The sequence below is a fragment of the Microcaecilia unicolor genome, chromosome 1 (assembly GCF_901765095.1).
Source record: "Microcaecilia unicolor chromosome 1, aMicUni1.1, whole genome shotgun sequence".
Classification (NCBI taxonomy): domain Eukaryota; kingdom Metazoa; phylum Chordata; class Amphibia; order Gymnophiona; family Siphonopidae; genus Microcaecilia; species Microcaecilia unicolor.
Genome location: NC_044031.1, coordinates 212,440,373 through 212,464,209, shown reverse-complemented (window position 1 = coordinate 212,464,209; position 23,837 = coordinate 212,440,373). Strand labels below are relative to the sequence as shown.

At 51.1% G+C, this 23,837-nt stretch overlaps 1 protein-coding gene across 1 annotated transcript in view; it reads left to right on the top strand.

Moving 5' to 3' along the window:
- Positions 1-23,837, top strand: part of NME8 (NME/NM23 family member 8) — a 405,852-nt gene that overhangs the window by 101,587 nt on the left and 280,428 nt on the right. Inside the window, exon 6 of the mRNA XM_030207906.1 lies at positions 6,053-6,169. Coding sequence (XP_030063766.1) covers positions 6,053-6,169 — 117 coding nt within the window. The remainder of the gene's footprint in view (positions 1-6,052; positions 6,170-23,837) is intronic.

The window sequence follows — 23,837 nt, the reverse complement described above, 5'->3', positions numbered from 1 at the left end:
TCTGGGCGAGTAGACTAGGGTAACTTCAGTCGCTTGGGTGCTGGAAGTCATCAGAGACGGCTACAAGCTAGAGTTCTGCCGACCCTTAAGAGACAGGTTTGTGCACTCTCCCTGCAAGTCTCCGGTCAAGCTGTGGCAGTGCAGCAGACTTTGGACAATCTGATCCGCCTGGGTGCGGTCGTTCCGGTGCCAGAAGATCAGCTTGGCAAGGGACTTTACTCCATTTTCTTTGAGGTACCAAAGAAAGGAGGTCCTGTCCGGCCTATCCTCGACCTCAAAGGGGTCACACGGGTCTTGTAAGTTCGGCACTTCCGGATGGAGACTCACCGCTCTGTTATAGCGGCATTGCAGGCAGGGGAGTTCATGGCATCCTTGGACATCAAGGAAGCTTACTTGCATATTCCCATCTGGCCTCCTCATCGACGCTTTCTGCGTTTTGCAGTTCTGAGCCGACACTTCCAGTTCAGAGCCCTCCCGTTCAGGTTGGCTACTGCTCTGCGGACCTTCTCCAAAGGAATGGTGGTCATCGTGGCCTTCCTTCGCATAAAGGAGTACAAGTCCATCCTTATCTGGATGACTGGTTGATCCGAGCCCCCTCTTATGCAGAGTGCAGAAGAGCTTCAGACCGGGTGATAGCTCTTTTGAGCTCCCTGGGGTGGATCATCAACTGGGAGAAAAGCCAGCTGCGCCCGACTTAGTCCCTGGAGTATCTGGGAGTTGACCTATACAGCTCTCTCTGCTGCAGCGATGGACTCCAGCTTCGGAGGATTACGCTGTGCGCCTTCCCTTGGATCCGGCTGTGCGCAAGGCGCTGAGCTGGTGGCTGAGGCCAGACTAGCTGTCCGCAGGAATGCCTCTTATGACCCCGGAGTAGGTTGTCGTCACGGCGACGCCTCTTTGACTGGCTGGGGAGCCCACTACTTGGGAAGGACAGCGCAGGGGCTCTGGTCCCCTGCAGAGGCAAAGTGGTCTATCAACCTCCTGGTACTCAGAGCCATTCGGTTGGCGCCTTTGGAGTTTCTCCCGGTCCTGGCGCTGAAGCCAGTACGGGTCCGGTCGGACGATGCCACGGCTGTGGCCTATGTCAATCGCCAGGGAGGTACCATGAGCGCCCCTCTAGCCAAGGAGGCCATGAAGCTATGCCTGTGGGCGGAAGCAAACCTGGAACAGCTGTCGGCGGCCCACATTGCGGGAGTCATGAATACTGCTCAGGCCTTCTTGGACATCACGAAGCGCTGGGGCCAGCCGAGCCTAGATCTGATGGCGTCATCAGCCAATTGCCAGGTGCCGCGCTTTTTCAGCAAAGGACGGGACCCTCAATCTCTGGGAGTAGATGCTCTTCTCCAACAGTGGCCGACACAGGAGCTCCTCTATGTGTTCCCGCCTTGGCCCATGTTGGGCAGGGTGCTAGGCCGGGTGGCAAAGCATCCGGGCCAGATAATCCTGGTGAGTCCGGATTGGCCCAGACGTCCCTGGTATGCGCACTTGATCGGGCTCTCAGTGGACGAGCCTCTGCGGCTGCCAGTGGAGCGGGGCCTGTTGCATCAGGGTCCCGTGGTGATGGAGGATCCCTCCCCCTTTGGTCTTTCGGCCTGGCTATTGAGCGGCAGCGTCTGAGAAAGAAGGGCTTCTCAGACAAGGTCATCGCCACTATGCTGAGAGCGAGGAAGCGCTCTACTTCTACTGCTTACGCCAGGGTTTGGCGTACCTTTGCAGCGTGGTGTGAAGCAGGCTCACTTTCTCCCTTCACTGCTCCAATTTCTTCAGTGTTGGCGTTCCTGCAAGAAGGTCTGGAGAAAGGCCTGTCGCTCAGTTCCCTTAAAGTCCAGGTAGCGGCTCTGGCTTGCTTCAGGGGCCGCCTGAAGGGTGCTTCCCTGGCTTTGCAGCCAGATGTGGTGCGCTTTCTCAAGGGAGTTAATCACCTGCGCCCTCCTCTGCACTCAGTGGTGCCTGCGTGGAATCTCAACCTGGTACTAAGAGCCTTGCAGAAGCCGCCTTTTGAACCCTTGTCGAGGGCATCTCTGAAAGACCTGACGTTGAAAGCAGTCTTTTTGGTGGCTATCACTTCAGCCAGAAGAGTTTCCGAGCTCCAGGCACTCTCATGTCGAGAGCCTTTTCTGCAGTTCACTGAGGCAGGAGTGACTATTCGCACAGTGCCTTCCTTCCTGCCCAAGATTGTTTCTCGCTTCCATGTGAATCAGCAGCTCTGTCTCCCTTCCTTTCGTAGGGAGGACTACCCAGAGGAATTCTCTGCTCTCAAATATCTGGATGTGAGACGAGTTATCATCAGATACTTGGAAGTGACCAATGATTTCCGGAAATCGGATCATCTGTTTGTCCTGTTTGCAGGTCCTCGTAAGGGTCTGCAGGCTGCTAAGCCTACAGTGGCAAGATGGGTCAAGGAAGCCATTGCAGCGGCTTATGTGGCCGCGGGGAAGGTGCCGCCTATCCAGCTGAAGGCTCACTCCACTAGAGCTCAGGCAGCCTCGATGGCAGAGGCCGGGTCCGTCTCCTTGACAGAGATATGCAAGGCGGCAACTTGGGCATCGGCCCATACATTCTCCAAGCATTACCACTTGACTGTGGCTGCTCGGGCGGAGGCCCGGTTTGGAGCTTCAGTGTTGAGGTCAGGGATTTCAATGTCCCGCCCTGGGTGAGTACTGCTTCGGTACATCCCACCAGTCTATGGATTGATCAGCATGATGATATGGAAGGTAAAATTATGTATCATACCTGATAATTTTCTTTCCATTAATCATAGCTGATCAATCCATAGCCCCTCCCAGATATCTGTACTGTTTATATTCTGGTTGAATTTTAGGTTCAAGTTTAGTCTTCAGTTACTTCAGGAGGACTTCGTGTTCAAGTTTTTTCACTTGGATTCTTCAAGAGTTGAGACGAGTTTGTGTTACAGTGAGCTGCTGCATTCCTCTCCCCTCCGTTTTACGGGGCTGGATTGAGACTTAAATTCTGCCGGCACTCCCTCCCGCTTCGTGCGGCTGTAGGGCAGCTTTGTACCCCTCCCGCTTCGGCGGTGTTAGGGTCAGTCAGCTCCTCCCGCGGTTGCGGTTGCAGGATAAGCCAGATCCCCCCGCATCAGCGGGTGTGGTGTCCCTCCCCCGCTCCGCGGGGATGAGCTGGACCGATTCCCCTCCCCCGCTCGTGTGGGGATGAGCTGGGTTAATTTCCCTCCCTCGTTTCGGCGGTGGTGAGCTGGGCAGAGTGTCCCTTTGTGGGTGTAATTCTCTAAGTGCTGAGTCCTGCGGATGGAGCTTTGATATCGACATACTGAGGAGTTTCCGGCAGCACATGACCACATATAGGGAGGCAAAAGGATTGCTCTCTATCTCCACCTGCTGGTAGATGGACACAACCCACCACCAGTCTATGGATTGATCAGCTATGATTAATGGAAAGAAAATTATCAGGTATGATACATAATTTTACCATCTAGGCACTTCCTGCAACAAACTTCTAGCCCCACCGTTTGTCTCCTCCATTGATCCCTTAGGTGCCAACCCCTTCTTAGGGATTGATTGAGGAGCCTGTATCGTGGCTCCAGACAAACTTCCAGGCTCTCCTCCACGCTTCAGCACCTCAGCATTAGATCCTGGGCATGGAGGAGAGTAAAGTCCCAATGGGTTCAGTGAGACTTCAGTGGCCAAGTCTGGGTTCTTTCCTGGCCCGACAGCAGCTACACCCACTACAGAAGCAACTGCATAGGATATTGCAGTCTGATCAGTGTTGGCAACCAGTGACTGGTGGGGGGGAAGAGTTCCCCTGGTCTTGCCCCGCCACTTTGGCATCTGAAAAAGGTAAATTTGAAGGGCAAATTTTAAATGGAATGAGAAGCAACTGTGAGCACTTCTTAATTCCGATGCCATCTTGCCCCCCTCCCATGTGGATAAATCTTTTGTATATCCTGTTGTTCTGTGCTGGTCTAGCAGGATGAAAATGGAAGGTGAAATTTGTTCTTGCCTGATAATTTCCTTGCCTTGATTCATGCTAGACCAGCCTACGCCTACTCAGAAAGACTTTTGTGTTCAGGTAATCCTTTGGATTTCTGCTTTATTTATTTTATTTATTAAAAAATTTGTAACCCCCACATCTACAATCCTGAGCGGGGAACAATACATATTCATTAAAGCATTAGCCGTTTCACAAAACATATAACATAACTGTAATGTAAAACTCAAAGGCAGTCCACGTCTAACCCTTGAGAAGGGATATCAAATGCTTGCTGAAACAAAAGTTTTTAAAACCTTTTTTAAATTCATCCATATTTCATAAGGCTTGGAGTTGAGCATGTAAAGAATTCCACAATCTAGGTACATTTATCTAGAAAGACAGTCTTAAAAGAAGGAACATCTAGCATATAGAGGATTCTGACCTCAAAGACCAAGAAGGCTGATGTAAATGCAAACTTGCTGATATCACAGGAGAGATTTTATTGGTTATCACTTTAAATACCAACAGCAAAATCTTATATTGCACTCTATATGCAATGGGCAGCCAATGTAAAGAAACAATAGCAGGTGTAATATGTTCAAAATAGATCATTCCCAAGAGAACACGTGACACAGCATGTTGTGCAATCTGTAATGATTGCAAAGAATATTTTGGCAAACCTAAAAACAAAGCATTACAATAATCAAAGTGAGGTATTACTATGCTTTGAATTACTGGATGAAAATTCTCAGGGGATAAATAATCCTTCAGTCTTCTAACAAGTCTTAATTTGAAAAAGACCGTTCTAATCACGTTATCTACCTAAGATTTCATATTCAATGATGTCTTATTAGAACACCCAAAGACTGAATTTTCTTACTGAAAACAATCTCAATATCATCTATCAAAAAAGAATCAGGGGCATCAGCTAAAACAGAACCAGATACAACAATAGCCTCTGTTTTGCCATATTCAGGCTAAGCTGATTTGCTCTTATCCATTGCCTAATCGTTTTGAGGTATAAACATAACAGCTGAATACTCTTTCACTGAATTCTCAATTTTAAAGAAAAATTATATGTCTGTATAAATACGGTCGTGAACTCCCAAACCTTTGAGAAGGGTACACAATGGTAGGAAAATGTTGAACAAAATTGCAGATAAAGCAGACCCTTGTGGAATACTAGTAGGCAAATCTTTTCCCTGCAATACACAATAGTGCCATTATTCCAAGAATGATGAAAGCCATTTCCCAACTATTCCTGCAATCCCTCGTAGTTGTTGCAATAAAATTGAGTGACTAATAGTCAAATGCAGGAGAAATATCCAATGAGACTAAAGGAAAAGATTCCCCTTTATCAAGTCCAGCTCTAATAAGATCCACCGTAGAGAGCATTAATGACTCTGTATCATGTACACTCATAAAACCAAATTGATATTGGTCTAATACCTGATGTTCATTCAGAAACTCATCTAATTGTTGTCTTTGGGGGGTTTCTTGATTTTTGTATATATGTGTTTTCTGTAAATACTGACATTCACATACATATACTGATAAGTTCCAGGCTGCACCTCTCATTATACTAATGGTGCCACTGGAATCTTCAGCATGACACAATTCTTGGTATGGACTGGAGTAATAGAAATCGAGAAAAAGTAATTATTAGGTAAGATCAAATTTCACCTTCTTACCAAACTAAAATGTTCTCATTCTTCCAAAAAATAGATGTAGAGTTGTAATGAATTCTATGAACTATCAAGAATTTTATGTTTAAGAATATATTTTATATTACTTTCTTGGTTGAGAAATGTCTGCTTTTAGAAAATATGTTATCAAGATTCTGTGACTTATGGCTCTAAATATAATCTTATTTTATATGCACAGATTTTAAGGGCCATGCGTCCTTTACAGACACCTGTAAAAAATGTATATTCTAAACTCTTACTAAGACAATTAAATATAAATATTACTTGAATAGTAAACATTACTTTTTAGAGATTTTAATCGACAATAAATATGACTACTAAAGTGAACTTAGAGTTCTAAAGTCAAATATTTATTGCTGAAGAGAACTTTTGGATGATTTTTAAAAAATTATTTACAGGGTGGTAAAGTTGTCTCCATTGTAAGAGGTGCAAATGCACCACTACTTAATAAAACAGTAATTGCAAAAGTAGAAGAAGAGAAGAAAATCTCAGAAGGGCTCATGGATCGTTCTGAGGTACGTCTATATAAAATTAAAAAAAATCTTTTTACTTTGGTGAAATGAAGTTAATTCTTTTGTTGCTTGTGAATCTTATAGATTTATATTTATTTATCTGCAAAGGAAAGTAATCTTTTTGAGCTTTTCTATGTATAAACTTTTCCGTAGCATAAACATCCAGATTAGAATCACTTTGCTTCTGGTCAGCACAAGAGAGATTACATGATCATTTCAAGTTTCTTAAACAGAAAAAAAAAAGTGCCAGGAGATAGTCAGGCACACAAATTATTGATGTCATTCCTTGTTCCCACGATGGAATGTCTCTTCCAGAGCTCAGAACTAGCGAAGTTCTTTGTGGCTGGTTCTTGTGTGGAATGGTGTCCTTGGTCACTGCTATTGTTTTTTTTCTGTGCTGTTTTTTTTTAACTTCACAACATGGCAGGACCAAATACAGTTTAAGGTCCATGTATGGAACGCTAACTCTTAGCGGTAATACCACCAGACTGCTGCTTGGGGAGTCAGTGGGTGCCATTTTGCACCTGGAATGAGTTGGATGGGGTCCCCTTCCGTCAGACTACCATGGATGGCCTCTGGGTAAGTCCTGAGGGATGTTGCTCTGAGTGTATGTGTGTGTGGGGGGATTGGGTTGAAAGGGGAGGATTCTGAGTGGAGAAGGGATCAGATGAGGGCCTAAGGTGAAGGACTGGACTCAGGGAGGGGGATTTAGGGGGCCGGAGTTGGAGATGAGATTGTATGGAGAGGGGGGAAGGATTAGATCAGTGACCCTGTTGTTATGTGGGTGCTAGCTGACATCCACATAGCTAAATGATCAAAGTTAGAACAGCTTTTCATCTGGTCCTGTCTGGTCGCTTAGCTGTGCAGGTACCGGCACTGAATCTCACCAGTAACTACCTAACTCCCAACTGACTAGTTTGATAATGGCTAGTTAGAACCAGTATTCAGTGGCACTGCCCAGTTAAGTGCTACTGAATATTGGCAGCTAACCCTCTCAGTGTTGTTTAACTGAGCAGGCGCCCTTTTGAATAATCAGGCCCATAGAATATGGAACATTCCTAGACCAACCAATAAAACTCCCCCAATAATAGGTAGCAGAAGTAGAATGTTTACTTTACAGCTTAATATTTGAAAAAAGAAAGTAATCCTACTATTCAAATTCTGATGCCACCTCAGTGACAACACAAATTCACTACACATCTGATCGCAGACATTGTAAGGGACTTTTAGTAAGCCACAGTAGCGTTTTTAGTGCACACTAATGATTGGCATGCACTAAATGCTAGAGACGCCCATAGGAATATGGAGGCATCTCTAACATTTAGCACATGCCAATCATTAGCGTGTGCTAAAAATGCTAGCATGCCTTACTTAGTTAAAGAGGCCGTGTGAAGTAACAGAGCCTTGCAGATAGATAGACACTTGAAGTTTAACACACTATTCTCCGAGGACAAGCAGGCTGCTTGTTCTCACTGATGGGTGACGTCCACGGCAGCCCCTCCAATCGGAATCTTCACTAGCAAAAGCCTTTGCTAGCCCTCACGTGCCGATGCGCACCGCGCATGCGCGGCCGTCTTCCCGCCCAAAACCGGCTCGTGCCGGCCAGTCTTCGTTTGTCCGAGCTCGGTACGGTCGTGTTACGCCGTTCGCGCCCCTTAAGTTGACCTCGCGCGTCTCTTTTGACTTTTCGCTATGAAAAAAAAAAAAAAAGGATTTCGGAAGAAGACCGTTTTGGTCTTTTTCCCTTTCCTCTATTTTCAGTTTTTGCCCCGTTAAGTTTCTTTTCGTCTTCGGGGTAGGCCCTTTTGAGGCCTCGGGTCGAATTTTTTTCTCCCCCTCTTTTTGGTGCCTACCGCAATTACGAGTTTTGATTTCGCCGGCGTGATTTTTCCGCCCATGTCATCGAAGTCTCCCAGCGGCTTCAAGAAGTGCACCCAGTGCGCCCGGGTAATCTCGCTCACTGACAGGCACGCGTCGTGTCTTCAGTGTCTGGGGGCTGGGCACCGCCCGCAGGCCTGTAGTCTGTGCACCCTTTTACAAAAGCGGACTCAGGTAGCGAGATTGGCCCAGTGGAAGGTTTTGTTCTCGGGCTCTTCGTCGGCATCGGCACCGGGAGTATCGAGTGCATCGACATCGACAGCGTCCAGACCTCCGTCCTCGGCCGCGACTGCATCGAGTGCATCGAGGCATCGACCCTCTGCATCGGGGCTGAGACATCGGAAGGCTGCGTCGGCGTCGGTGGTACCGGGACCTCCACTTCTGCTGGTGTCGTTGGACGGTGGTGCTTCGACTGGAGTGCAGGTGAGGGCTGTCCATTCCCCTGCTGGTGGCGGTGAGCCTTCGGGTGGATCTCCCCCTACCCTGAGGGCTCCTGCGGTACAGCCCCCCCCCCCCCCCCCCGAGACGGACCTTCTTCGGCCTTGGCCCCGAGGAAGCGACGGTTGGATTCTACGTCTTCCTCGTCGGTGCCGGGAAGCTCCGGTGACATGCTTCGTCCCAAAAAGTCGAAGAAGCATCGACACCGGTCTCCTTCCCGTATCGGCACCGAGAGCTCTGGGTCACCGAGGGAGTCGGCACCCAGTAGGCATCGGCACCGAGAGGACCGCTCACCCTCTGTTCAAGAGGTGTCGATGCGCTCCACTATGGACAGCCCGGAACAGCCTCCACGCCCGGAACAGACTCTGACATCAACACCTGCATCGGCTTCCACGTCTTTCTCCACAGCCGCTCTGCACGAGAGTCTCCGGGTTGTTCTCCCAGAGATTCTGAGAGAGCTGTTGCGCCCTTCCCCTCCAGTACCGGGGGTGCTTGCGCCACCGGTACCGTCAAGTGAGGCGCCGGCTGGCCCCTTGCCCGGGGTGAGGTCTCCGACATCGGTACCGACTGCGGTCACCTCCCAGGAAGACTCCCCGACGACGTCGGCGGAGGGAGCTTTGCCGGTGCGGACGCGGGAGTCTACCTCTCGTCGCACACACCGTGGCTGTGGTTCCACGGAGTCGAGCCGGGCTCGGCTTCAGACACAGGTCCGTGAACTTGTGTCTGATACCGATGGTGAGGCCTCGTGGGAAGAGGAGGAGGACATCAGATATTTCTCTGACGAGGAGTCTGAGGGCCTTCCTTCTGATCCCACTCCCTCCCCTGAAAGGCAGCTTTCTCCTCCCGAGAGTCTGTCTTTTGCTTCCTTTGTCCGGGAGATGTCTACGGCCATCCCCTTCCTGGTGGTTGTGGAGGACGAGCCCAGGGCTGAAATGTTTGAGCTCCTGGACTATCCTTCTCCACCTAAGGAAGCATCCACAGTACCCATGCATCATGTCCTCAAAAAGACATTGCTGGCGAACTGGACCAAGCCATTAAGTAATCCCCACATTCCCAAGAAGATCGAGTCCCAGTACCGGATCCATGGGGACCCAGAGCTGATGTGCATTCAGTTGCCTCACGACTCTGGAGTTGTGGATTTGGCCCTAAAGAAGGCTAAGAGTTCTAGGGAGCATGCTTCGGCGCCCCCGGGCAAGGACTAGAACCTTAGACTCCTTTGGGAGGAAGGCCTACCATTCTTCTATGCTCGTGGCCAAAATCCAGTCCTACCAGCTCTACACGAGCATACATATGTGGAATAATGTGCGGCAGCTGGTGGGCTTGGTGGATAAGCTCCCTCCTGAGCAAGCCAAGCCATTTCAGGAGGTGGTCAGGCAGCTGAAGGCGTGCAGAAAATTCCTGGCCAGAGGGGTGTATGACACCTTTGATGTTGCGTCCAGGGCCGCTGCTCAAGGTGTGGTGATGCGCAGACTCTCATGGCTGCGTGCCTCCGACCTGAAGAATAGGATCCAGCAGCGGATTGCGGACTCGCCTTCCCGTGCGGATAATATTTTTGGAGAGAAGGTCGAACAGGTGGTAGAGCAGCTCCACCAGCGGGATACCGCTTTCGACAAGTTCTCGCGCTGGCAGCCTTCAGCTTCTACCTCTACAGGTAGACGTTTTTATAGGGGAAGGAAGACTGTTCCCTACTGTTCTGGTAAGCGTAGGTACAATCCTCCTTCTCGACAGCCTGCGGTCCAGGCTAAGCCCCAGCGCGCTCGCTCTCGTCAGCAGCGTGCGCCTCAGCAAGGCCCCTCGGCTCCCCAGCAAAAGCAAGGGATGAGCTTTTGACTGGCTCCAGCAGAGCATAGCCGCCATCCAAGTGTCAGTGCCGGGCGACCTGCCGGTCGGAGGGAGGTTGAAAGTTTTTCACCAAAGGTGGCCTCTCATAACCTCCGATCAGTGGGTTCTTCAAATAGTCCGGCAAGGATACACCCTCAATTTGGCCTCAAAACCTCCAAATTGTCCACCGGGAGCTCAGTCTTACAGCTTCCAACACAAGCAGGTACTTGCAGAGGAACTCTCCGCCCTTCTCAGCGCCAATGCGGTCGAGCCCGTGCCATCCGGGCAAGAAGGGCTGGGATTCTATTCCAGGTACTTCCTTGTGGAAAAGAAAACAGGGGGGATGCGTCCCATCCTAGACCTAAGGGCCCTGAACAAATATCTGGTCAAGGAAAAGTTCAGGATGCTTTCCCTGGGCACCCTTCTCCCCATGATTCAGGAAAACGATTGGCTATGCTCTCTGGACTTGAAGGATGCCTACACGCACATCCCGATACTGCCAGCTCACAGACAGTTTCTGCGATTTCAGCTGGGCACACGTCACTTCCAGTACTGTGTGCTACCCTTTGGGCTCGCCTCTGCGCCCAGAGTGTTCATGAAGTGCTTGGCTGTAATAGCAGCGGCACTTCGCAGGCTGGGGGTACACGTTTTCCCATATCTCGATGATTGGCTGGTGAAGAACACATCCGATGCAGGAGCTCTACAGTCCATGCAGATGACTATTCGCCTCCTGGAGCTACTGGGGTTTGTGATAAATTATCCAAAGTCCCATCTTCTCCCACTGCAGAGACTCGAATTCATAGGAGCTCTGCTGGATTCTCGGATGGCTCGTGCCTATCTCCCAGAGGCGAGAGCCAACAACTTGTTTTCCCTCGTCTCGTGGGTGCGAGCGTCCCAGCAGATCACAGCTCGGCAGATGTTGAGAGATTGCTGGGCCACATGGCCTCCACAGTTCATGTGACTCCCATGGCCTGCCTTCACATGAGATCTTCTCAATGGACCCTAGCTTCCCAGTGGTTTCAGGCTGCTGGGGATCTAGAAGATGTGATCCACCTGTCCACGAGTTTTCTCAAATCCCTGTATTGGTGGACGATTTGGTCCAATTTGACTCTGGGACGTCCTTTCCAAATTCCTCAGCCACAAAAAGTGCTGACTACGGATGCGTCTCTCCTGGGGTGGGGAGCTCATGTCGATGGGCTTCACACCCAAGGAAGCTGGTCCCTCCAGGAACGCGATCTGCAGATCAATCTCCTGGAGTTACGAGCAGTCTGGAACGCTCTGAAGGCTTTCAGAGATCGGCTGTCCCACCAAATTATCCAAATTCAGACAGACAACCAGGTTGCCATGTATTACATCAACAAGCAGGGGGTCACCGGATCTCGCCCCCTGTGTCAGGAAGCTGTCAGCATGTGGCTCTGGGCTCGCCGTCACGGCATGGTGCTCCAAGCCACATACCTGGCAGGCGTAAACAACAGTCTGGCCGACAGGTTGAGCAGGATCATGCAACCTCACGAGTGGTCGCTCAATTCCCGTGTAGTGCGACAGATCTTCCAGGTGTGGGGCACCCCCTTGGTAGATCTCTTCGCATCTCGAGCCAACCACAAAGTCCCTCAGTTCTGTTCCAGGCTTCAGGCCCACGGCAGACTGGTATCGGATGCCTTCCTCCTGGACTGGGGGGAGGGTCTGCTGTATGCTTATCCTCCCATTCCTCTGGTGGGGAAGACTTTGTTGAAACTCAAGCAAGACCGAGGCACTATGATTCTGATTGCTCCTTTTTGGCCGCGTCAGATCTGGTTCCCTCTTCTTCTGGAGTTGTCCTCCGAAGAACCGTGGAGATTGGAGTGTTTTCCGACCCTCATCACACAGAACGAAGGGGCGCTTCTGCATCCCAACCTCCGGTCCCTGGCTCTCACGGCCTGGATGTTGAGAGCGTAGACTTTGCCTCTTTGGGTCTGTCAGAGGGTGTCTCCCGCATCTTGCTTGTTTCCAGGAAAGATTCCACTAAGAGGAGTTACTTCTTTCTATGGAGGAGGTTTGCCGTCTGGTGTGACAGGAAGGCCCTAGATCCTCGCTCTTGTCCTACACAGACCCTGCTTGAATACCTTCTGCACTTGTCTGAGTCTGGTCTCAAGACCAACTCTGTAAGGGTTCACCTTAGTGCAATCAGTGCATACCATTACCGTGTGGAAGGTAAGCCGATCTCAGGACAGCCTTTAGTTGTTCGCTTCATGAGAGGTTTGCTTTTGTCAAAGCCCCCTGTCAAGCCTCCTACAGTGTCATGGGATCTCAATGTCGTTCTCACCCAGCTGATGAAACCTCCTTTTGAGCCACTGAATTCCTGCCATCTGAAGTACTTGACCTGGAAGGTCATTTTCTTGGTGGCAGTTACTTCAGCTCGTAGAGTCATGAGCTTCAGGCCCTGGTAGCCCAGGCCCCTTACACCAAATTTCATCATAACTGAGTAGTCCTCCGCACTCACCCTAAGTTCTTGCCAAAGGTTGTGTCGGAGTTTCATCTGAACCAGTGAATTGTCTTGCCAACATTCTTTCCCCGTCCTCATTCCTGCCCTGCTGAACGTCAGCTGCACACATTGGACTGCAAGAGAGCATTGGCCTTCTATCTGGAGCGGACACAGCCCAACAGACAGTCCGCCCAATTGTTTGTTTCTTTTGAACCCAACAGGAGGGGAGTGGCTGTGGGAAAACGCACCATATCCAATTGGCTAGCAGATTGCATTTCCTTCACTTACGCCCAGGCTGGGCTGGCTCTTGAGGGTCATGTCACGGCTCATAATGTTAGAGCCATGGCAGCGTCGGTAGCCCACTTGAAGTCAGCCACTATTGAAGAGATTTGCAAAGCTGCGACGTGGTCATCTGTCCACACATTCTCATCTCATTACTGCCTGCAGCAGGATACCCGACGCGACAGTCGGTTCGGGCAGTCAGTGCTTCAGAATCTGTTCGGGGTTTAGAATCCAACTCCACCCCCCTAGGCCCATGTTTGTTCTGTTCCAGGCTGCACTCTGTTAGTTGGTAAATTTTTTAGGTCAATCTCAGTTATGTCCTCGCCGTTGCGAGGCCCAATTGACCATGGTTGTTGTTTTGAGTGAGCCTGGGGGCTAGGGATACCCCATCAGTGAGAACAAGCAGCCTGCTTGTCCTCGGAGAAAGCGAATGCTACATACCTGTAGAAGGTATTCTCCGAGGACAGCAGGCTGATTGTTCTCACAAACCCGCCCGCCTCCCCTTTGGAGTTGTGTCTTCCCTTCTCTTTGTCTTGCTACATATGAGACTGGCCGGCACGAGCCGGTTCGGGCGGGAAGACGGCCGCGCATGCGCGGTGTGCATTGGCGCGCGAGGGCTAGCAAAGGACTTTGCTAGAAAGTGTTCCGATTGGAGGGGCTGTCGTGGACGTCACCCATCAGTGAGAACAATCAGCCTGCTGTCCTCGGAGAATACCTTCTACAGGTATGTAGCATTCGCTTAATGGGGCAGGAGGTTATATGCTATTCTCTGGTAACTTGTTACAAGATGAGAAATAAGATATGTCTAAAATTATCAGTTTTCCTTATGGAGGGAATTGAATAGCGGTGTAGCTAGAGAGCAAGAGCAATCAAAAAGGCAATCCAATTTGCAGATGAAAAAAGTTATTGACATTTGTTAAAACATAGGCAGATTGTAATTGGGATCAAAATGGTGGCACTCAATACCCAAGATCACAAGAAGCATCACTAACTATCTCTAGTTCAGAAAAGGACTAAAGACATACCTTTTCAAGAAATTCTATGGATAACCGCACGTGTGACCGATGCTGTACACCAGTTTCCAGCTTATTTTCGAAAGAGAAAGATGCCCATAATTCGACCCAAATCGGGAGATGGGCATCTTTCTCCCTTGGGCGAACAAATCGGTATAATCGAAAGCCAATTTTGGTCGTCTTCAACTGCACTCCGTCGCAGGAACGAACAAAGTGGATGAGGGCGTGTTGGAGGTGTGGTGAAGGCGGAACTGGGGCATGGTTATCGGCCGAGGAGAGATGGACGTCTTTAGGTGATAATCGAAACAAGAAGGGTGTTTTTGACGAGAATTTGGTCCGCTTTATTTGGACCCTTTTTTTTTCAGGTCCAAGTCCCAAAAATGTGCCCCCCAACTGACCAGATGACCACCGGAGGGAATCGGGGATCACCTCCCCTGACTCCCCCAGTGGTCACTAACCCCCTCCCACGAAAAAAAACCCACTTTACAGACTTTTTTTCCCAGCCTGTATGCCAGCCTCGAATGCCGTACCCACCTCCATGACAGCAGAATGTGTTCTATCCTGTGACAGCCTTTCCCTGGTTCTGATGTGGCTCTCGGGTGAGTGTGACACCTTTTCTGTTATGCGCACTGCAGAGTCACATCAGCATTGCATTGTGGTGGGTGTAGGGTATGGGGCTCCGTGATTCCACTAGCTTGTGTTAAATGCTCACGATGTTGGTAGTTGGTAGGCTCTACTCCCATGGTGCTTTTCCCCCTGCTTACTGGGTCAGAGTGTGCCCTGTTTTGTTTCAGGTAGTCCATGAGGTAGTGGCCAATTTTGTAAGCCAGTTTTCCATATCATCAAGCTGATCAATCCATAGACTGGTGGGTTGTGTCCATCTACCAGCAGGTGGAGATAGAGAGCAAACTTTTGCCTCCCTATATGTGGTCATGTGCTGCCGGAAACTCCTCAGTATGTTCTCTATCTCAGCAGGTGGTGGTCACACACAGCAGCAGCTCTGGCTAGGCCTCCAAGCCTAATCCTTAGGTTTTGTTGAGGCCTGGGGTTGAGGGCTCTTTTGAGCAAGTGCAAACCTGGTGGTGCCAGGTCCCTCCTTTTCTCCCCCCTCCCGCTGGCTCCGTTAAAAAAAAAAAAAAAAAAAAAAAATTTTAAACGTCCTTAAAGGCGTTTATTTCGACGTTTATTTAAACGTTCATTGCAGCTACTCACTGGGACACCAGTTCGTTACAGCTCGGAGCGGCAAGCAGGTAATTTTTACCTTTTTATAGCGGGCAGGGGGTTCCCCGATTCTTCTCCTCGTGGCATATGGCGTCGGAGGCGAGGGCGCAAAGGGTCGCTCCCCGGTTCGCTGGAGCGCTTCTAGAGGGGATGCGGGGGTCTTACAGCCTGATTCGCCCTTGTTGGGTGACAGTTTCGTGACCGATGAATGTCCCGGTCCTTCCTTCGGCGTGGCGGTTTTTCCCGCCATAAACGCCCATCCCCCGCTCCTCGCCTCCGCCATGTTGGCCGGCCACGCGGCTCGGACGGCTTCTTCGGGGCCGCCCTTGAGGTTGGAGACATTAATGCCATGAACGCCCTTAATTTGGGCGAGGGCACAAAGCGGCTAAAGTTGAGCGCCGCTCTTCCCGCGCGGCTCCTTCGCGGAGTGTCGCGCCGGACGCCATTTTGGATGCGCAGCATGTTTCTCCCCCGCTCTTGCGAGCGCCGGTTGAGGGTGCGTCTAGGGCTGTTGCCCAGGCTGCGGAAGTGCACAGTCTGGGGGGTTTCTCCCCCGAGTTTGTTTTGCTGCTGCATCAGGCTTTCCTCATGCACAACGCTGCCCCTGCTCCCTCGTCTGGTAAAGAGGTTGAGGTTCCCAGAGGTAAACGTCCTCGGGTTGATTCTCAGGCCTTGGAGGACTTTGTCTCCTCCGATGTAGATGAGGGCAGCGTGTCTGAGGTCTCCCAACGGTCCTTTGCGGATTCCTTGGAGGAGATGGATCCCCGCTCGGATGGAGCGGATGACCCCTCTGCAGCGCGGCTTTTTAGCCCAGAGGATTTGCCCAACCTGTTGTTACAGGCCATGGACACTTTGAAGATTTCCTCTCCGGAGGACGTCTCTCCCTCAGCCCCTGTTGGCTCTGCCATTATGCTGGGGACGAAGCGCCCGCCTAGAACCTTCCACGTGCATGATGCCATACACACCTTAATTTCGGCTCCATGGGATGTCCCGGAAGCGAGCCTTAAAGTGGCTAGGGCTATGTCCCGCCTCTATCCTTTGGCTGTGAGTGAACGTGAGGCCTATCTGTGGCCTACCGTGGATTCTTTAATCACTGCGGTGACTAAGAAAACGGCTTTGCCGGTGGAAGGTGGCACGGCCCTAAAGGACGCCCAAGACAGAAGATTGGAGGCGGCCTTAAGGTCGTCCTTTGAGGCAGCTGCTTTAAGTTTGCAGGCCTCAGTTTGCGGCTCCTATGTGGCCAGGGCGTGCCTGACTATGGTGCAGCGGGCTTCCCCCTCGGATCATTCCTTGAGGGCTGATTGGCCGGCCCTGAAATCGGGCTTAGCCTATTTGGCAGACTTGCTGTATGATGTCTTGAGGGCCTCAGCTAAAGGCATGGCTCAGACAGTCTCTGCGCGGCGGTGGCTATGGCTGAAACATTGGTCTGCTGACCACGCCTCTAAATCCCGCCTGGCTAGATTGCCTTTTAAAGGCAAGCTGCTCTTTGGGGTCGAGCTGGACAAAATCGTGACCGATCTCGGCACGTCTAAGGGCAAGAGATTACCAGAGGTCAGGGCTCGGGCTAGTACTCGTCCCGGTACCTCCAGAGGACGGTTGCAGGAAGCCCGTCGGTACCGCCCGGGCAAGTCGGGCTCCTCTGCCCCTTCTTCCTTCAAGAGGAATTTCTCCCCCAAGCAGCATTCTTTTCGCAGAGACCGCCGTCCCGGAGGTGCTCCCTCCGGTCCTCCCCCAGGGTCTCGTACCCAGTGACGGGGCCTTGGTCCACGCCCCAGTGCAGATTGGAGGACGGCTGTCCTCGTTTCTGGGTGAGCGGACCACAGTAACTTCACACGCTTGGGTGCTGGAAGTCATCAGAGACGGCTACAAGCTACAGTTCTGCCGACCCTTAAGAGACGGGTTTGTACTCTCTCCCTGCAAGTCTCCGGTCAAGCTGGCAGTGCAGCAGACCTTGGACAGCCTGATCCGCCTGGGTGCGGTCGTTCCGGTGCCAAAAAATCAGATTGGCAAGGGACGTTACTCCATTTACTTTGTGGTCCCAAAGAAAGGAGGTTCTGTCCGGCCTATCCTCGACCTCAAAGGGGTCAATCGGGCCTTGAAAGTACGGCACTTTCGCATGGAGACTCTCCGCTCTGTTATAGCGGCAGTGAAGGCAGGAGAGGTCTTGGCTTCCTTGGACATCAAGGAAGCGTACCTACATATTCCCATCTGGCCTCCTCTCCAACGCTTCCTGCGTTTTACAGTCCTGAGACGACACTTCCAGTTCAGAGCCCTCCCTTTTGGGTTGGCTACTGCTCCGCGGACCTTTTCCAAAGTAATGGGGGTCATAGCGGCCTTCCTGCTAAAGGAAGGAGTACAAGTCCATCCTTATCTGGACGACTGGTTGATCCGAGCCCCCTCTTATGAAGAGTGCGGCAAAGCTATGGACCGGGTAGTTGCTCTTTTGGGCTCCCTGGGATGGATCATCAACTGGAAGAAGAGCCAGCTGCGCCCGACTCAGTCCCTGGAGTATCTGGGAGTTCGATTCGACACCCAAGTGGGCAGAGTGTTCCTGCCAGACAATCGGATTGTCAAGCTTCAGGCTCAGGTGGACTAGTTCCTAGTAGCCTCTCCTATTCGGGCTTGGGACTACGTGCAGCTGTTGGGCTCTATGACGGCCACGATGGAAGTAGTGCCCTGGGCCAGGGCTCATATGAGACCACTACAGCTATCTCTGCTGCTGCGCTGGACTCCGATGTCGGAGGATTATGCTGTGCGCCTTCCCTTGGACCCAGCAGTGCGCAAGGCGCTGAGCTGGTGGACGCAGACAGACAAGTTGTCTGCAGGAATGCCTCTGGTGACCCCGGAGTGGATTGTCGTCACGACAGACGCCTCTTTGATGGGCTGGGGAGCCCACTGCTTGGGAAGGACAGCGCAGGGGCTCTGGTCTCCTGCAGAGGCAAGTGGTCTATCAACCTCCTGGAACTCAGAGCCATTCGGTTGGTGTTATTGGAGTTCATCCCGGTACTGGTGTTGAAGCCTGTACGGGTCCTGTCGGACAATGCCACGGCTGTGGCCTATATCAACCGCCAGGGAGGTACCAAGAGCGCCCCTCTAGCCAGGGAGGCTATGAATCTATGCCAGTGGGCGGAAGCGAATCTGGAGCAGCTTTCAGCGGCCCCCATTGCCGGAGTCTTGAAGGTCAAGGCGGACTTTCTCAGTCGCCATAATTTGGAGCCCGGAGAGCGGCTGCTATCTGCTCAGGCGTTCTTGGACATCACGAAGCGCTGGGGCCAGCCGAGCCTAGATCTGATGGCGTCATCGGCCAATTGCCAAGTGCCGCGCTTTTTCAGCAGAGGACGGGACCCTCGATCCCTGGGAGTAGATGCTCTTCTCCAACAGTGGCCGACACAAGAGCTCCTCTATGGGTTCCCGCCCTGGCCCATGTTGGGCAGGGTGCTAGACCGGGTGGCAAAGCATCCCGGCAGGGTAATCCTGGTGGGTCCGGATTGGCCCAGACGTCCCTGGTATGCGGACTTGCTCAGGCTCTCAGTCGACATTCCTCTGCGGCTGTCAGTGGAGCAGGGCCTGTTACATCAGGGTCCCGTGGTGATGGAGGATCCCTCTCCCTTTGGTCTTACGGCCTGGCTATTGAGCGGCAGCGTCTGAGGAAGAAGGGCTTCTCAGACAAGGTCATCGCCACTATGCTAAGAGCGAGGAAGCGCTCTACTTCTACTGCTTACGCCAGGGTTTGGCGTATCTTTGCAGCGTGGTGTGAAGCAGGCTCACTTTCTCCCTTCACTGCTCCAATTTCTTCAGTGTTGGCGTTCCTGCAAGAAGGTCTGGAGAAAGGCCTGTCGCTCAGTTCCCTTAAAGTCCAGGTAGCGGCTCTGGCTTGCTTCAGGGGCCGCCTGAAGGGTGCTTCCCTGGCTTCGCAGCCAGATGTGGTGCGCTTTCTCAAGGGAGTTAATCACCTGCGCCCTCCTCTGCACTCAGTGGTGCCTGCGTGGAATCTCAACCTGGTGCTAAGAGCATTGCAGAAGCCGCCTTTTGAACCCTTGTCAAGGGCATCTCTGAAAGACCTGACGTTGAAAGCAGTCTTTTTGGTGGCTATCACTTCAGCCAGAAGAGTTTCCGAGCTCCAGGCGCTCTCATGTCGAGAGCCTTTTCTGCAGTTCACTGAGGCAGGAGTGACTATTCGCACAGTGCCTTCCTTCCTGCCCAAGATTGTTTCTCGCTTCCATGTGAATCAGCAGCTCTGTCTCCCTTCCTTTCGTAGGGAGGACTACCCAGAGGAGTACTCTGCTCTTAAATATCTGGATGTGAGGCGAGTCATCATCAGATACTTGGAAGTGACCAATGATTTCCGGAAATCGGATCATCTGTTTGTACTGTTTGCAGGTCCTCGTAAGGGTCTGCAGGCTGCTAAGCCTACAGTGGCAAGATGGGTCAAGGAAGCCATTGCAGCGGCTTATGTGGCCGCAGGGAAGGTGCCGCCTAGCCAGCTGAAGGCTCACTCCGCGAGAGCTCAGGCGGCCTCGATGGCAGAGGTCGGATCCGTCTCCTTGGAAGAGATATGCAAGGCGGCAACTTGGGCTTCGGCTCATACTTTCTCCAAGCATTACCGTTTGACGGTGGCTGCACGGGCGGAGGCCCGGTTTGGAGCTTCAGTGTTGAGGTCAGGGATTTCAATGTCCCGCCCTGGGTGAGTACTGCTTCGGTACATCCCACCAGTCTATGGATTGATCAGCTTGATGATATGGAAGGTAAAATTATGTATAATCATACCTGATAATTTTCTTTCCATTAATCATAGCTGATCAATCCATAGCCCCTCCCAGATATCTGTACTGTTTTTATTCTGATTGCATTTCAGGTGCAAGTTTAGTCTTCAGTTACTTCAGAAAGACTTCGTGTTCAAGTTTTTTCACTTGGATTCTTCAAGAGTTGAGACGAGTTTGTGTTACAGTGAGCTGCTGCATTCCTCTCCCCCCCGTTTTACGGGGCTGGATTGAGACATAAATTCTGCCGGCACTCCCTCCCGCTTCGTGCGGCTGTAGGGCAGCTTTGTACCCTTCCCGCTTCGGCGGTGTTAGGGTCAGTCAGCTCCTCCCGCGGTTGCGGTTGCAGGATAAGCCAGATCCCCCCGCATCGGCGGGTGTGGTGTCCCTCCCCCGCTCCGCGGGGATGAGCTGGACGGATTCCCCTCCCCCACTTGTGTGGGGATGAGCTGGGTTATTTCCCCTCCCCCGTTTCGGCGGTGGTGAGCTGGGCAGAGTGTCCCTTCGTGGGTGTAATTCTCTAAGTGCTGAGTCCTGCGGATGGAGCTTTGATATCGACATACTGAGGAGTTTCCGGCAGCACATGACCACATATAGGGAGGCAAAAGTTTGCTCTCTATCTCCACCTGCTGGTAGATGGACACAACCCACCAGTCTATGGATTGATCAGCTATGATTAATGGAAAGAAAATTATCAGGTATGATTATACATAATTTTACCTTAGCTCCCTTTCATGTGTTACCCACGTTACCTAAAGTGGGCATTGTACAGCATTTTGCCAGCTCTGACCTACTGCTAATCTCAGTACCAGGGAGACTCGTTGCCAGTGGGGCACAACCTCTGATCTGCAGTTAACTGTGAGTAAAGGTGCTTATTCCAATAAAGGACGTTTTCGGAGACATTAGTCTTCAGGTGTCAACTGGTGTGCCAAGGTTATACAGCAGTAAGAAGTCCTAGAGGCCTGCGTGTATGCAGGTCCCTGGAGCACTTTTAGTGGGTACCGCAGTGCACTTCAGGCAGGTGGACCCAGGCCCATCCCCCCTACCTGTAACACTTGTGCTGGTAAATGGGAGGCCTCCAAAACCCAATGTTCCCGCATTTAGGTGCCCCATTCACCCCTAAGAGCTATGGTAGTGTTGTACATTTGTGGGTAGTGGGTTTTGGGGGAGGGGGGTTGGAGGTTGGGGGCTCAGCACCCGTGGTAAGGGACCTATGCATGTGGGGGCGTCTCAAGTCCACCGCACTGACCTCTAGGGTGTCCAGTTGGTGTCCTGGCATGTCAGGGGTGAGTGTACTATGAATCCTGGCCCCTCCCACTACCAAATGGCTTGGATTGGGATCATAGGAGCCAACATTTCACAATTATTAGGGGTGCTAAGCCCAGTGGAAATAACCCCTCCCTGGACACATTCAATGAATATTCTCTATATTGGGGGTGCTGAAGCACCCACAGCACCCTCCCCCTGAGGCACTCCACTACTCACCTTTCCCTCCGAGCGAACTCCATTTACCACCACCCTCTGTCGTCTGTCCGTCAACCAGTTCCTAATCCAGTACACCACTTCGGAACCTATCTTCAGCCCATCGAGTTTATTTAAGAGCCTCCTGTGGGGAACCGTGTCAAAAGCTTTGCTAAAATCTAAGTAGATTACGTCTATAGCATGTCGATGATTCAGTTCTGCAGTTACCCAATCAAAGAATTCAATGAGATTTGTTTGGCACGATTTCCCTCTTGCAACTTATTGGCTTCCAGGAAATTCACTATCCTTTCCTTCAGCATCGCTTCCATTACTTTTCCAATAACCGAAGTGAGGCTTACCGGCCTGTAGTTTCCAGCTTCTTCCCTATCGCCACTTTTGTGAAGAGGGACCACATCCGCCATTCTCCAATCCCTCGGAACCTCTCCCGTCTCCAAGGATTTATTAAACAATTCTTTAAGAGGACCCTCCAGAACCTCTCTGACATAGTATACTACTTACAATGTCAACACAATTTGTAATAGAGCATTTTAATAGACAGTGTAGGGTATAAACAAAGATGGAACTTATAGGTAAGAGAGTAAGAGGAGTTAGAAAATAAGGTGACTAAGGAAAGTTGCACATGAGGTAAGGGAGATGATTAAATGTGCTCAGCTAGTATAGGAGTGGATAAACATGTCCTGCTGCAGTATGTGCAGCCTGTGTTGCTCCTTGAGTGTATTAGACTAAGAAGTTAGTTACTTCTTCCATTAATGGTCTGGTTGATGTGCCAAGCTTTCACCTGCTTCCTGAAGTAGAGATAATCTTGTGTTAAGCAGAACCTTTCAGGGAGTGCATTCCAGAGTGTGTGGGCTACTCCGGAGAAGGCTCACTTGCGGGTATCACATCGTGTAATGTCTTTTGGAGAGGGTGTGGTTATGGATACCCCTTGGGATGCCCTTAGTGATCTTGGAGGTTTGTAGAGGGTTATCCTGTTCTTCAAGTACTTGGGCCCATTTCCTTTAAGGCCCTTGAAGATCAGAGTTTTAAATTTAGCACTGTATTGCACTTGTAAACAATGAGGTTTTGGAAAAATGGTATGATGTGGTCATGTCGCTCGCAACCTTCTATGAGTCTTGCTGCAGTCTTCTGAATCAACTGGAGCTGGTGCAGACCCTTTGTAGTCAGACCATTGTAGAGTGCATTCTCTGAGGACAAGCAGGCTGCTTGTTCTCACATGTGGGTCGACATCTGCGGCGGCCCAGGAATTGGAAGATTTTGCAAGCAAAATAAAATAGGTTTCTAGAGAGATTGGATGACTTCCCGCCTGCCACGCGAGTGTGGTTCCTTAATTCTTTTTTCTCCGTGGTGAGGTGCAGTTTAGTTTTCCGCTCGCTTCTCTCTCAGGCCCAGGAAGAACTTCATTTTTACTGTGGCTTTCACCTTTTTATTTTACATTCGTTTTGAAAAAATAAAAAAAAAGTATATATAGTTTCCCGTACTTTCTTTTGCTTTTATTCCTCTTTTTAAGTTTCCTTTCTTTTTCGACGTGGCCGGGTTTTCCCCTTTTGTGCACCTTTCTTTTTTGGCACAATCGCGTTGTTTGATTTCGCTGAAGCTGTTTTTCCTTCCATGTCATCGAAGGCACCCAGCGGCTTCAAGTGTTGTACTCGGTGCAACCGGACCATCTCAGGTACCGATACCCACGCCTGGTGTATTCAGTTCCTTGGGCCCGACCATAGCCCAGCTGCTTGTAGTCTGTGTCTTCGAATGAAGAAACGGACTCCAGCATCTCGAGAGGTCCAGCGAGAAGCTTTTTGGGGCCTGGTCCGGTCCCTTGACATCGACATCGATACCAAGGTCAGCAGCGTCGACATAGAGAGGAGCATCTACGTTGGGATTTAAGATAATGGCTGCTGAGAGACCAACTCGCGCTGGGAGCAGTGAGGCGTTGAGTGGGTCTCCACCTGCCTTCTCCGATGGCGGCTCTCGATTCCAGAGCTTCTGGAGGGACTACTGCGACAGTCAGCTTTGGTGTCGGGGGTGCTTGCGCCTACTGTACCATCTGCTGCAGTGGTGTCTGGCCCTTCTCCTGTGGTGAGGTCTCCGACTGCGATGCCGCCTGTGGCATCGGTGTCGGCTGCTACCCAGGTCGACTCCCCTTCGACGTCGGTGGAGGGAGCTTCGCCACAGTAGGATCAGGCATCGACTTCTCGACATTGCCACAGAGGACATTGTTCCTCGGCGTCAAGGCAGGTCCAGTGTCTGAGTACCTTGACACAGGTTGTATCCGACACTGAGCATGAGCGCTCGTGGGAGTCAGAGGAAGATCCCAGGTA